The sequence below is a fragment of the Micropterus dolomieu genome, linkage group LG03 (genome assembly GCF_021292245.1).
Source record: "Micropterus dolomieu isolate WLL.071019.BEF.003 ecotype Adirondacks linkage group LG03, ASM2129224v1, whole genome shotgun sequence".
NCBI lineage: Eukaryota > Metazoa > Chordata > Actinopteri > Centrarchiformes > Centrarchidae > Micropterus > Micropterus dolomieu.
Window position 1 is genome coordinate 8,984,160 of NC_060152.1, and position 14,662 is coordinate 8,998,821.

Sequence of the window (14,662 nt, forward strand, 5' to 3'; positions counted from 1 at the left end):
TTCTATATTGGCCTATCATCTGCTCGCAAGACCTGAAGAAAATGTAAGTCATCATAACTTCTATATGACACATTTAAAATCAAAGAACAAAAGGTACAGAGAAAAAAAGATGGCAAAATGTTAAAAACGTTGACACTTATTCAATAGTTATTTCCTGAGTCAGTAGAAAGCTACAATTCTATTTTTATATTCACTAATATAAAACTTTTACTGCCTATTTGGCAACGGGCTGTAACCTCAGAAAAGAACCACAACCACTGTTGCTTGGAACAGCAATTATTCTGCTTCTTATGTGAAGAAATCAGGTCGGGTCGCCACAAACTGACCTGCTCCCAACACAACACAAATAACCGTTGCTGAAAAGCAGCAGGCAAACTAATGCCAATGTATCAGTGGAGAGCATGGATAATTTTAACCTCAAGTTGATAAAAATATTACTATAAAATTGCAGTTGGAGTTTAAATGAGTTTCCATCATGTTGTGTGCAGCTGAGTCTGTGTGTCTGTTTTTGCTCGCTTCAACAAGACATTCTTTCATCTTTTATGTCTTGTTTGTAACGGTTGTGAGTCAGGACAGAACGGACCCAAACGCAACACTCAGGATTAAACAGGTTTTATTCAGGGGTAAAAAAAAGGGCTGACGGAGTGGTGGATACCGGGGGACGCGGCCAGGGAACCGAAGAGCTAGTAGGGCAGAGGAGGCTGAGACAAGGGAGCCAAGTGGCACGGGGGACCGAGGAAGAGAAGAGGCACGGGAGAACTGACCCGGGGAGTCGGTGGAGGAGTGTGGTGGCAGGCTGACTGCGAGGCACAAGGAAGAGCAGGGAGGACGCCGTGGCGGAAGCCAAAGAGGATAGGGCAGGTAGGCGAGCCCAGCCGACGCTACGGAGGTGAGTGAACCTGGGGAGTGACTGCTGGCAGAGGAGATTGCTGATGAGGTGCAGGTGTGGATCGTCAGCTGGGCTCAGGAGCGGAGAGAGAGAGAGGGAAAACACACGCAGGGGGAGAGGAGGAGACACAGAGAGGCAGGCAAAACACAGGGGAAAACAGAACGGTAGGAAAAAATAAACAGGACACTCACCGTCAGCCGGGCTGCCACCACAACAAACTGATTTTTATCAGTAAAATAATAATAATAATCTTTATTTGTAGAGCACTTTTCAAAAACAAGTTACAAAGTGCTTCAACAAGTGCAAAGACAATAATACAAGCAAGAAAACATTGAAAAGACCAAAATACACGTTTAAGATAAATATAAAATAAGTAAAATAGAATAAAATAAAAGGGATAAAATAAAGTCAAACAAGATCGGGAAAAGGCTCTCCTATAAAAGTATGTTTTAAGAAGGGACTTAAAAGAGTTCACTGACTCAGCCGACCTGATTTCCTCGGGCAGGCTGTTCCAGAGCCTCGGGGCCCTGACAGCAAACGCTCTGTCCCCTTTAGTTTTCAGTCGAGACTCTGGAACAGACAACAGACCTCTGCCCGAGGATCTCAAGGTACGTGCTGGTGCGTATGGGACTAAAAGGTCAGAAATATAACAAAGCGAGAGGCCATGAAGAGCTTTAAAAGTGATCAATAAAATTTTAAAGTCAATTCTAAAACACACTGGGAGCCAGTGAAGCTAAAATAGGAGTAATGTGGTCATATTTCTTTGTTCTGGTTAAAAGCCTGGCAGCTGAGTTCTGGACAGTCTGGAGTCGATCAATAGATTTTTGGGTTAAACAGGTGAAAAGGCTGTTGCAATAATCCAGGCGTGATGAGATGAAGGCGTGTAAAATGGTCTCGGTGTCCTTAAAAGTTAACATAGATCGAATTTTTGCTATATTTCTAAGTTGATAAAAACATGATTGAACAAGCTTTGTGGTGTGCTGCTCTATGGTCAAACCAAACATGGAGGACTGAAAATAAATACAGAAATAAATAAATGCTCAATAAATAAATAAGCATCTGATGTGTGCAGATCCAGTAGGCCTAGAGCTCTCCTGTCTGACTGATCCACCAATAGGAGAGAAGTTCACCCTTTGAGACACAGCCCCTCCTCATTTGCATAATGAGGCAGAAATGCATAGAGAAATGTAAAAAGGACAGGCAGAAATAAATACCATGGGTGAAAATAAATAGGGTAGAAAATGCAATGGAAGAATAAAACAGACAAAAGTATTAAAACACACACATAAATAAATACATTTAAAAAATAAGTAATTAATAAATAAAGTTGAAGATTATAACGGACAATAAATAAATAAGGAAATTATTACAAAGGTGAATAAATAAAGAAGCAAATTAAAATAGATATATACATTTATGTCTCTTTGTATAATTTCATTACTACCTACATTTATTTATTTACTTTATTTTTTTGTGCATTTAATCGGATGCTTATTTATTTATTTATTTATTGAGCATTTATTTATTTCTGTATTTATTTCTGAATTTGTCAGGATCAGTCCTCCATAAACACCAAGGTTCTTTGCAACAGGCTTAATGTGATTTACTAGGGAACCAGCAGATGGCAGTATTTGATTTGCCATCTGCTGGGATGCGGATTTCTGTTTTGTCTGAGTTCAGCTGGAGGAAATTATTTGACATCCATTTTTTCATTTTCACAAAGGCAGTAGTGTGTCATCAGCATAAATATGAAAAGAAATATCATGTTTATGGATAATATGTCCAAGGGGAAGCAGATACAAGGAAAACAAAATGGGTCCTAAGAATATTTAACTGGAGAGAACGAAGAGACATTGTTTAAAATGTCCCCTTGCCTTCTATGAATGATAAATAGGTGCCCTGAAAAGGAAATAAAGGGTCAGCAAAACATTTATCCATCTGTAACTTCTGTATTGTCTCCAGAGTTGCTGCCTCTCCTGACACAAATATGGCTGCAGCTCTGGATCTCCTTCTCATTGGCTGGCTGCTGCAAAGTGAGTTGATCTTCATTCACATTTGAATCAATGACCATAAATCTAATAACTAGGAGTGGACTGGTAATCTGGCAAATGTGGGGCCGTTGTAACGTAAATTATTTTTTTAACTGGGCCATATACCACAGACTGTGAAGTGGCCCCTGCTCCCTGTGGCCTCTGTTTTTTACATTGCGGGCCCAAAAAAAGAGTCTTCAGTCAGACACCACGAAAATAACCTATATGTCTGCTACCGGTCTGCAGTAGTTTTAACATCAGCTGTAGTACCCAACGTAGTGCAGGCACAGACACTTGAAGGAGTAAAGGAGAGCCGTAGCCACTGCCAGGCAGAGGAGGAGGCATGATGTGTGAAGTGTTTCGTCACAACCCTAATCTAAGCCCTTAAATGTCCCCACCACTTTTCAGCACAAAGTGAGACCCTTGGGTAGGGTGTGTGCCACGCATGTGACCATGATGATCATTACTTCAATTAAAGTCAATAATAATAATAACATAATCATAATGCTATTATAAAGTTAGACTTTCGCCTACCGCTGGTGATCACTCACTGTCATACAGCGCTGCATAAGCTATTTGATATATTTTTTTGTAGCTAGCATAGATTTCTGAAACAGTCTTAAAGGTTCAGTATGTAAGATTTACTGGCATCTAGTGGTGAGGGTTGTGAATTGCAACCATCTGTCAAGTCTACCACTGCCTTCTACCCTTTCAGAGTGTTGGATAGCTACGGTGGCTGACACAGCACAAAAGGTGTCTCTTCTGAGACAGCACAGCCAGTCAAGAAATGAGGTTTCTGTGGAATATTTATTAAGAAATTACATTTAGTTAATTATTCAGTAAAACCATATGTTACTGTGACTTGACCACTGACAGATAGGAAATGTAAGCAAAGAGTGTGTAACACTGTCACTGTTTCTGCACTACAGTCCATTATAAACCACACATTAGATAAAGTATATATAAACATTGACAAGGGAATCACATTCATTGTCTCTGTGATTATGGACCATCGCCAAAACATCCTGATCCTGAGATTTTGAGGAAATGCAAAAGTGTCACTAGGTTGATGGATGTGTATCACACACCGAAACAAAAACAGTGCAGCACATGCCGTGATCTAAAAAAACGTTTTCTGCAGAATCCATTTGCTGAAGAAAGGGGGAAAAAAATTTGTCCCAGAGTGGGATCAAACACTCAACCTTTACAAGTCCTGTGCCTTACCAACTGAGCTAACCAAACAACATGTCAGTGTAGGTCAATATCCATCCATCCATCGTCAACTGCTTATCCTGCGTACAGGGTTGTGGGGGGCTGATACAATCCCAGCTGACATCGGGCGATAGGCAGCGTACACCCTGGACAGGTCACCAATCATCCACCATCTAATGCTTGAAAATTTTGCTCCGATACAAAACTTATTTACTGACACCTGCTGTAAATTATTACTACTTCTTCTTCTTCTTCTAACGTACATATTCAACACAGTGATGAGTGTCTTCACTGTCAAGAACGTAGTGAAGAAAAGCACTCTGTAGCTCTGTTTGCCCGTTTTCAGCTACTGTAGAAACATGACGATGCAACGTGGTGACGTCCATTGAAAGGAGAGACCCAGGGTTATGCAGATAAATGGCTCATTTTAAGGTTATAAAAACATAATGGTTTATTATATAAGGTCTTTACACACCACTGAAAACTTAGTTATGGATCATATATTGCATTTCTGTCGATAGATCCTCAGAAATATTACACACTGCGGCTAACTGTTCTAATGGCTAAAATGAGTTTATTTTGTCAGCATCATGTTGGCTAATCCCACACTGCTGTGAAAATTACTTGTAGGCTACTTGTACTTGAGCATGGGTTGTGTACTCCATGACCACCTCTGATGGAGTCAGTAAATGAGTACACTGATTCACTTGCACTTGTACACTTATCCACAGCACATACCAATCAGCTGGTTTTGGAGAATATTACAGTAGGTACACATGTTACATGTGTAGCATGACTACATTGTTTTTAATACATTTATGAGAATTAAAATTATGAATTTTAATAATCATTCATAAAGCTCTCGTTTCGCGGGGCACCTCCTGAGTTTCCATTCGCCCAGGGTCTCGGGATTCCCTGACTATGGCTAATAATTAGACAATTATTCACTAGTGATCAGTTAGTTAATAATCGCTCAATTATCTTAAATCAGTCAGTTAGTCTCATATCAAAGGGGTAAATTCTCGTGACAGGGACTTGGAGTTAGGCAATGTACACACAACTCCTTTGGTTACAGTGAAATTTATTAACTAATCAAGGTGAATAAAAAAATGCGGTTAAAATGTACATCCAAGAAATAAACAATGGCTAAACAATGAGAATGTGGGTTTCTATTGTGGGTAGCATTTGACTCATACGGGTAGCTAATGAACACAAGCTATGAGTTTTAAGAGTTAAAGGTAATCTATTAACAACTATGGGACATCACTGACCACAGAATGCAGGGTTTTGGTCTTACTGAATGTCGTTTCTCCCAGCCGGTTGCTGTTAAACGGCCTTACACTGGCAGAGATCCGTGCATTCTCAGTTAGGACAGCTTAAAGCCGTCGGCCAGTCGCTTTCTCTGCCAGGGAATTGCTCTGGAGGTCCGTCTTTTGTCGGCTTACTGAAGAAACTCGCAGTGGGGGCCTTTCCAACCCTGGCTCGGGTCAGAGGTTTGGTCGTCCTTTGTTACTGCTGGCGGGCCCACGTGAAGGAGTCCGACCTCAGTGGGATCAGTGTAATTTCACTCATAAGAATAAAGCTTAAAAGAACTTGGTCGTTCTTGAATTAAACTAGTGTAACTTAGCGGTCTGATAACTTTTAACAAATAAAAGAAAATAAAATAAAAAGCAAGTAAAGTTGTTGGAAACGAGGGAGAAATCGATGTTGCGGCGCTTCGCGTGAAAACGAGCAAAGACTTTGTTGAGCCGGGCCAAAGTTCTTAGGGTGTTGCCGGGAGAGGGGGCACGCTGGGCGCGTGCCGAAGTGCAGTTGGAGAGCCAGGAACAAGCAGAGGACAAGAGAGCGAACAAGAGCGTGTATCGGTGTTTTGTCTTTTGGGCGTGGTTCACAGAGGGCAGTCCTTTGTTCCCCTGAGAGAGGGCTTGTCTTTTCTTTAACTTTTAATATGTCTAATCTATCTTAATTAATCTTTTTTTTTATTTGCGTGTATTGTAATCAAATATCTTCCCACAATCAAACCTTAATTATCAAACGGGTATACCGTTCTTAGTTTTAAGCACTTGATAAAAAGGAAAACAATTGCCAGTAGTTAGACCTTAAAACGTTAGCATTTCATAGGAATCACAGATGAGAGGAACTTAACTAGCTTTCTGGATATATTGGCTGTTACACGTTCTTAGAGAATATAAGCAAGATACACGAATGGCATCAGATTATGGACGAGATAAATACAGAGTGATATTTATACATTAAACTGCATTTCAGACAATGGCATGTAATACTTATTTTGTCCACTTGGGGGAGCTCGGGTTACATGACGATAGCTTTGATTCACCAAAATGAATGCTTGCTGAAAATTAAAACGCTGCGAAATTGACTTATTTAGATTCTTTTCCAACAACAAATAACAACAACAACATGGTAACATAACTAAAATGGAGTGAGGAGACCTAGTTAAGTAACTAAAAGATTATTTAATTAAACAAGGTAATGCTTTGAGTTTTGAGGAGGCAGTACTCTTTTGTTTACACAAAGGAGTTCAGGGCTGTCCTCCTGTGTCCTGGAGTCTTACCAGTTTACAACTGGGTGTGAAGAGGAGAATATCCTTTGTGAGGTAATTAAACAAAGAGGGAGGTCAGTTGCCGTGGTTACGTGTGTGGGGGGCAGTTTGGGGTTTCCTGCCCTCTTTCCAAAAGAGTTTTGATAGGCTGTTCAGGAGAAAGCTAATCTCTGGTTAGTCTTTGTCATTTTAACAGTAAGGCACCCAGTCTTATCTTGGCTGCTGCCAAAGGTGGCCAGTTTTATGAAAGCCCAGAAACAGCACTTAGGGAAAGCAAATCTTTCACCTCTTCCTTTGGGGTCTCTTCAGCCGTCTGTTGAGAGTTGATATCCCCCCCAGAATGAGAGAGAGAGAGGAGTAATTTTGAGTCTCCAAATTATTTAATATAAAATGCACAAATCCACATTGTTTGTTCACAACACATGGAAGCATGGTGTATTGGTGAGGGGTATCTAACCGATTTTGGTTTACAGTTGTCATTATGGATTTTTGTGAATACGGTTTAGTGCTAATATTTTAGCAAGGTGACCAAAAAATAAAATACAGTGGAGTAAAGCAAAGTGTTCACTTGTTCTTGATAAAAGATCTATTTTTGTGTTTCAGGTGCCCTGTGTGGACAGTTTGAGGTCACTGTGCCGCAGACTATAGAGGTTCTGAGAGGATCCTGTGTGACCATCCCCTGCTCTTTTGACGTAGAGAACAAATATGAATCAAACTTGGATAAAACATGTAAAGCATTATGGAAAAATGATCAAGACACTGTTGTGTTTAATAGCAGTGCTCCAGAACAAACTACAATAAAAGGAGAATTGACAGGCGACTTGACAAGAAAAGACTGCACCACAACTCTGAATAACATGCAACCTGAACACAGCAAGAAATATTTCTTCAGAGTGCAATGCAACAACGTCCTGAGACATAATTTTCCTGACCAAAAATTGGAAATTTCAGTCAAAGGTACATACTCACACTTCCGTCATTAATTGCCTTGATTTGCATTTATTGCATTTTGAAAATAGTATTAAACATTTTTTTGACTGGTCAAAATGTACCTTCCCACCAGATGGTCCTCCCACACCAACTCTGACTCCGTCCACACTGAAGGTGAAGGAGGGAACCTCAGTGAATGTGACGTGTTCTGCTCCAGCTCCCTGTCTGTCTCATCCTCCAACTCTGACATGGACCCCCAGCCTTGGTGACATTCATGAGACACTGCAGGAGAATCAGGACAAAACTAAATTCAAGACCTCTGTTCTGACCTTCACTGCCTCTCACCTCCATCACAGACAAGAAATCTCCTGTACCGCTGTATACAACAAACAAGATGGCAGCACTGAGTCATCTGTTACCACAAGATTAACAGCTGATATTTTATGTGAGTTAATGTGTCCTCTGCTGAAAGTCATAATTATTTATTTCTCCAATCACTCCTAATTTGCAAATCAACAACGCTCATAAATACTGTATAGTGGAGAAAATGCACCTCAAAATGATTGGCCATGCTTACAATCCTGTGACACCGGATTTTATTAATTTTGTGTCAGAGCATTTGATTTATTGATCGCTGTCGGGATGTAAAGAATGTAAAGAATTTCAAAAATTCTAACAAACAATGCTTCTGAAAATAATTTCCTACCCCATCTTTAATGCAGCCTTTATTATTATAATAATGTTTATGCATTTCCATTAGCCAATGCTAATATAAAATAAAGCTAATTAGCATGGGCCTCAAAACCAACCGGAAGGTGGAAATGCAGAAGAAAGTAAGCTGTTGTAAAGCACAATTAAAGTGAATGTTAATTTTGTCTGTAGCCTACAGTGATGATGATGTTGATTAATGATAAAAACAAGTCAGCTTGTGAAAGGCAGAAATTTCTCTTTCTCTCTCCATGCAACAAGTCCTATCCTGTGCATTAGTGGATAGGATTCCCATCGCAAAAGTAGAAAAAGACAATTTTCCCTTGGAGTTCGATGTTCCAAATGGTGTCAGCACTTACTTCAGAAAAATAGTGTGACATAATTTACCATTATTTCATTTGTTATAACTCGGACTGACTTCACTTGACTCTTAACTTGTCTGTCCTCTCTACATTCATTACAGTTGCTCCACAGATCCTGCCCTCATCTGATTGCACCAAATCTGCAGGCCAGTTTAACTGTTCCTGTGAGAGTGTGGGAAAACCCTCTCCCATTTTACAGTGGTATTTGGATGGGTTTCCTGTCAATAACTCTGACAAGTTTGCAATCAGCAATGAGACTGTAAATGACACAAGTCTGAGGAGCTTCATCAATGTGAGTGACCCACAGGGGAGGGGTGTTCCCACCTTGCTCTGCCACAGCTCCAACTCTCTGGGATCTGCTACTCAACGATTTTATGTCTACATCCTTCAGCCTTATGGTTTGTCTTTGCGCTGAAAGTTTTTATCAGGACTTCTTGAACAATTTATTTGTGTATTTATTTAGCTAATGACTATCCATATGCATACTGCTGCATTTCCTCTTTTTTCAAATCTGAATAAGAACTGCTCAAAAAATGTATTTCTACTGACACACTAATCATTTTAAACATGGGAGGAGATACACTGTAACCGGTACCCAAGTAGGATGATTTTTGTCAAAATGGACCTCGGTCTACCTGGGTCACAGGATCAGCATCATCCATCTAAAATTTGTATTTTTAACAACGCTGTTGTTCTTGTAAATAAAATGGCCAGGGTGAGTAGATAGAAGAGTTATCTACCAAATAGTGTTACTTCTCTTTACTAACTGCTCATCTCTGCAACTTTACCATTAGTGCCCCTGTCATCATCTTACATTAGTAGTTTGTTGTTCAATTTCTCACTCACACATACACAAATTTTTGAGGAATCTGTCAAACTTTAGTGTGTGTGCTTGAGTGTGCTAAATACTGTACCTGTTGTGACAACCTGAGGTTTTAAAATATTTTCTTGATAAAAGAAAAAGATATATATTAGTTAGTAGTGATACAGACGACTATGATTTTTTTATGTGGCTAGTATGGCCTGAAGTAATATCTCACCTAGCTAAATTATGTCTACATTTTGACCAGAAAAAGTATCTCTTGTCTGAATAACTTCTTTATCCTAGAGTTCCATTGTCCCTTGTATGTTTCAGACCTCGTAACGTTGGCAGTCTTCATCACAATAGTTGTCATACTACTGGTAGTAGTGTGTGCTCTGCTGTTAGTTATCAGGTAAGGCAAACGCTTAATGAGTCACCTTTGTTATAGTGTTTTGTTATGAAAGTTACAGTAGAATCCATTCCCATAAGATTTTGTTTCCTATTTTTCTTACTTGACATTTCATAAATTTATTAAATGAGAAGAGGAAAAACAAAGATGAATCAAATATACCCATGTACATTAAATGTTCCATTGCATTTTCCAGGGCTCAGAAGACTCGCCATTACCTTCTTAAGAGCACACTTGCAATGAACCAACATGTAACCAGTGGAGAGGGAATTGAGGTACTTAGATTTAGAGTCAAGCAGTTTTCTACTTCAGGTAATTAAACCCAATTAGCAGAGTATCTTTACCACAGATGTTTTCTCTTTAATTGCAGGGGCCCAAAGCAACAGAAGAGGACATTTATGTCAACACTGCCGAGCCCTGGTTCTGGAAGTAGAGTGGACATCTGGTAATTGTAAGTTTCATCCCGGGCTTCTCTAGAGAGTGTGTCGAATTGGCCTTGAGCAAGACACTGAACCTTTAACTGCTGGTTGGCACCTTGGATAAATAAAATGGAGCCTAGAAATATGAATGAGGAAGTGGAATGTGACTATACCCTGGTTAATTTTTAAAACAAGTGCTATATGCACGATTAGATCACAGTTTAATTTAGAAAAATGTCTTGTTCTCTTGTATGTATGTTTTTGATTTGTTGTTCAATTCAAACAACTTCATTTATCCTTGTAGGGCAATTCAGTTTCTGCCAGTCACATAAGACAAGACAAAAACAGAACAACTACGATCAATCAAACATTCAGAAAAGGAGTCACTGACAACATATATGCATTTGGGCAAGCAAAAGTAAATATTATGTGTACATAATAAAGAGCAGAGGATAAAGGACACAATAAGCAAATTGTAGTGTTGCCTTTAATACAGCTATAATGCAGAAATTTACATTAACAGAATTATGTTTCATTGTTTTCAAGTTTACAGGGTTTTTAAGATCTTTTTGTCGGTGCATAATATACTGTATTTTCACATTTGTGTTTTCTTGCATAGGCTAATAATTATTACCTTTACTTTTTGCTTAAACTGAACTGGCTGTATGTATAGACATGAAAACAGTGCAGGAGAATACTTTTTTTTTTTTTTTAGTGCCTACAGTTGAATTTAGCTGACTTAAACTTCCAAGTTTAAGTTAATTTATCTTTTAATGCATACCCTTGCTAAGTGTTAAACATTTACTATCCAACCAGTGGTGGAGGCTTTAGAATACCAGATTTTAGAAAGAGATAGAAGACCCTCTTTTTCCGGCATTTCCACTGTTCAGGACGACTGCTTTAAAGCAGACAACCTGAGGATTTAAAACTTTTTCTTGATAAAAGAAAAAGGTATATATTAGTTAATAGTGGTGGTAAAGTAACAGATCGGTGGGCCGTCACAGACATATAAGAAAAACCTGAGGTGTTAGAGGCATGTATATGTCAAAAATATGTAGTGACATATAGTGACTCAGATCTATGACTCACCATTAAATATCTGCTCAGTATTGTCAACACTTATGCCATGGTCTAAAAGATCTTAATGTGCATAAATCATATAATACAAAATCACCATAATTTCACTGGAGTGACATTGTCAAACGGTGACTTACTGAATGGTGTACAGCGACTACTTTCTTCATGGGAACTACCCATCTGCTTAGACTGCCTCTGGTTCTGTTGCTAAGTAATATTTTAAACATAAAAAAGATAAGCTAATATTAAAATGTTAGTGTCATCTTAAAAAAGTACAAAGCATTTGAGAGTTTGGCCTTGTGGATGGAAATAAAAAATTTGTTTTAAACCTGCATAAATAGAACATATAGCAATTACTCACTCTTAATTATTACTAACATACTTATTGGAAAATTGTTGTACCCTATTTGTGAGGTTACTTTTCACTTTCTATAACAACGTAATAATTGTGTAACCATGGAACTGTACTTTGTTTGATAATATGATAATCAATAAAAACAACTTTTCTGACGCAACATGTTTTGCATTGTAGTGTATCTATAACAAAAAGGGGGATGTATGTTCCTTATATGTTGCAATAGATTCTTGAAGATTGATCTTTCATTCAGTATGGTATGTTACAGCAATATTTTTGTTAACTTTGTTTCTGTAGCATCACAGACAGCTTTTCAGAGTCTTTCACACCAAGATCCCTGCCTGACTTAAGGCCCTCCAACCCCAAATCCGAAGTAGTTAGGGGTTGTAACAAGGTCTGCTACATGAAAGACTCCTTAGTGCTGGTTGCAAAGAAATCATCCACATAATCTGAACCTCCGGCGCATTTAAAGTAACTGGCTTTACTTTAAGGCTAGTATAACACTATCCAGGCATCCTAACCTTCCCATGAACTACAGGTTTAACAGCCTCTGGGTTGACAGAACTACCATAAACAAATGCCTTCAAAATTGAGACACACACACACACACACCAAAGAAAGACAAAGAAAGAGTCCTTTGTTCTCTCCTTGCATCAGAGTGTCAAACTGATTAGGCCAGCAGATATGGTCAAAAACTCTACAGGCCTTGTGCTTTGAAGAAGATACTTCTAGGTTCTTTCATCTAGCAAACCTAAAATCTATAGTAACAAAAGTGCAAATGTTAAACCTGTTTAAATACTGTTCTACAGATCTCATTGGAGCCATTATTCATTTTTCTAGTCCAAGAATTGAATGAGATATGAATGATAAAACTAATTAAATTTATTTCCAAATTCTCTTCATGGAGTCACAGTGCTCTCCTGAGGACAAAAGAGGTATTACAGAACACGTAATTTGATCTATCCTTTTATGTACAGTAGAGCTGACCCCGAATAGTCAAAGATTCGATGCTTCGATAGGTGGAGCTTGATTCGGCTGTCAATCTTACAGGCAAAGCTTGGCAGCAAAACAAGGATCATGCCATTTTGGATGGCATAGTTATGGTGGTGCTCAATGTCTGATTTTATATAGAACTACCAGATTTCTCCCAATAAGTGAATATACAGCCTATTACAATGTACATTTCAACATTTAATGCTGTAAATAAACATGTAAAAAGAATAAAACTTCCAATAAATGTTTTTAAAGTGCGTAGCGTGTATGTAGCAGCAGAAGAGGAACACTTGCTGAAGAGACCGAGCCCCAGCTTCAGCGGTGTTGTGCAGAGTTATCCGCACCTCGCGGGACTATCAGATCGGATTTATCACCGTTGATGAACCACATAAAGAGTATTTTATCGCCAGCTCCTTGAAATAGATCCACGAGGAACTGCGATGTGCATGCACTTGTTGGCAGCACGGCATACACGCAACTCTGCGCAAGACCGGTGAATGATAGGCGAGAGAGAGAAAAGGGTCTTCAAAAAGCCTCAGTTTAGCAGGAAATTTACAGTGTAAATTGGATGAATAGAGACTGCTTCTCATGATTCTCAAGATTAAAGCGGAGCTACCGTGTGTACTTTTTCCGATTCAGTTTTGAAATAGAACAATCAAAGAACGAACGATACATGGATTCACAACACTAACATTTGTTTGCTTCTATACTATGCCTCCCACCCTTCCCTCCTCCTCACCACCACATCTGGGAGGTGAGAATCTGGAGCATCACTGTACCCACAACAGTTACTGCAGTTGAGGGGACCTGTGTTGTGGTGCCATGTCAGACACAACCTCATTCTCAGGTCATCTGATACAAGTACGATAAAATATATTACCATGTGGTGTATGACAGACTTCACCCTTTTACAGTGGACCACCAGTCCAGAGGATGCACTTCAGTACTTGGTAAAGCTGCAGAGAGTAACTGCGCCCTGATGATTGATATTGTGAAGACAGTAGACATTAACATTCAAGTTTATGTTTGGATCAACCCAGACTCTGCTGCAAGTCACAAATTATATGATTAAACTGTAACTATCTTTGTTGGTAAGTGTTTGTGAACTTACATGTGACTAAGGAAATCCAAGCCTGCATGCAGAGAAATGTGTACCATAGAAAAGACCACTGTAACTCAGTTCCCTACATTACTGCTACACACAGCTACAGCATGTAGACAGTTTAACATACTACCGTTAATTTTCCTCTATACGTGAACATGAACTGTCACATTATTAAGTTGTTGACTACAACTGAAAGCTACACAGTCACATTTGCACATTTGATCTGCACCTTACCCAAGCTGTGATCTATCAAATCAAATTCACATACACCATTTTTGTAATATAAAACATCTTATTTACACAATCTATAAATCAAAGGAGTATTTTTTTCTATTTTCACTGTGTTTGTACTTGTGATGAGAATGGTCATGAATTACATGAATGACCAACTACAAAACATAATTTAAGTACACTATATATATATAAACACTGTAGGAAGCCTATGAAAGACAAAAGAGATTTAGATTTAGAACAACAGTGTGTAAATGGTATACCCAATAATTCTGATAATCTGATAAAAGTGCTTAATTTTGGGCTGCATTTATGGCATTTTGAATGCTGTGTTTCATTTTGAAGGATATATGAGTCATTTTACATTTTGTGTGAGCAGTTTTGGGAATTGTGTGTAGAGTTTTGAAATAAGGAGACATAGTTTTGAAAACGTGTATAAGCAGTTGTAAAAAACTGCAATCTTGAGCCCTAGTCAACAACGAGTGATTTTCGTGCAAAATACTGTTCATGAATATCATGCTCTAATCTAGTATCTATCCACCCTATCCACACACATCAAACAGCAAGCATCTAAATG

At 38.8% G+C, this 14,662-nt stretch overlaps 1 protein-coding gene across 3 annotated transcripts; it reads left to right on the top strand.

Moving 5' to 3' along the window:
* LOC123968708 (myelin-associated glycoprotein-like) lies at positions 1 to 11,821 on the top strand. 3 transcript variants are annotated; one of them, XM_046045614.1, is made up of 9 exons: positions 1 to 43; positions 2,852 to 2,922; positions 7,298 to 7,651; positions 7,758 to 8,069; positions 8,796 to 9,092; positions 9,830 to 9,908; positions 10,102 to 10,180; positions 10,276 to 10,356; positions 10,629 to 11,821. In XM_046045614.1, exons 2-8 carry the CDS (start codon positions 2,877 to 2,879, stop codon positions 10,336 to 10,338), a joined length of 1,230 nt encoding a protein of 409 aa, XP_045901570.1. In that variant the 5' UTR covers positions 1 to 43; positions 2,852 to 2,876; the 3' UTR covers positions 10,339 to 10,356; positions 10,629 to 11,821. The 3 variants fall into 3 exon arrangements, with proteins under 3 accessions (XP_045901570.1, XP_045901568.1, XP_045901569.1); XM_046045612.1 differs by having other exon boundaries at positions 10,276 to 11,821; XM_046045613.1 differs by lacking the exon at positions 1 to 43 and adding an exon at positions 839 to 889 and having other exon boundaries at positions 10,276 to 11,821.
* The last annotated feature ends 2,841 nt before the right edge of the window (positions 11,822 to 14,662 follow it).

Bases quoted from the DNA above. Each gene is read 5' to 3' on its own strand.
- LOC123968708 (XM_046045612.1), top strand. From the start codon at position 2,877: ATGGCTGCAGCTCTGGATCTCCTTCTCATTGGCTGGCTGCTGCAAA. The intron at 9,093-9,829 runs GTTTGTCTTTGC...TGTATGTTTCAG, and splicing joins CTACATCCTTCAGCCTTATG to ACCTCGTAACGTTGGCAGTC. The intron at 9,909-10,101 runs GTAAGGCAAACG...TGCATTTTCCAG, and splicing joins GCTCTGCTGTTAGTTATCAG to GGCTCAGAAGACTCGCCATT.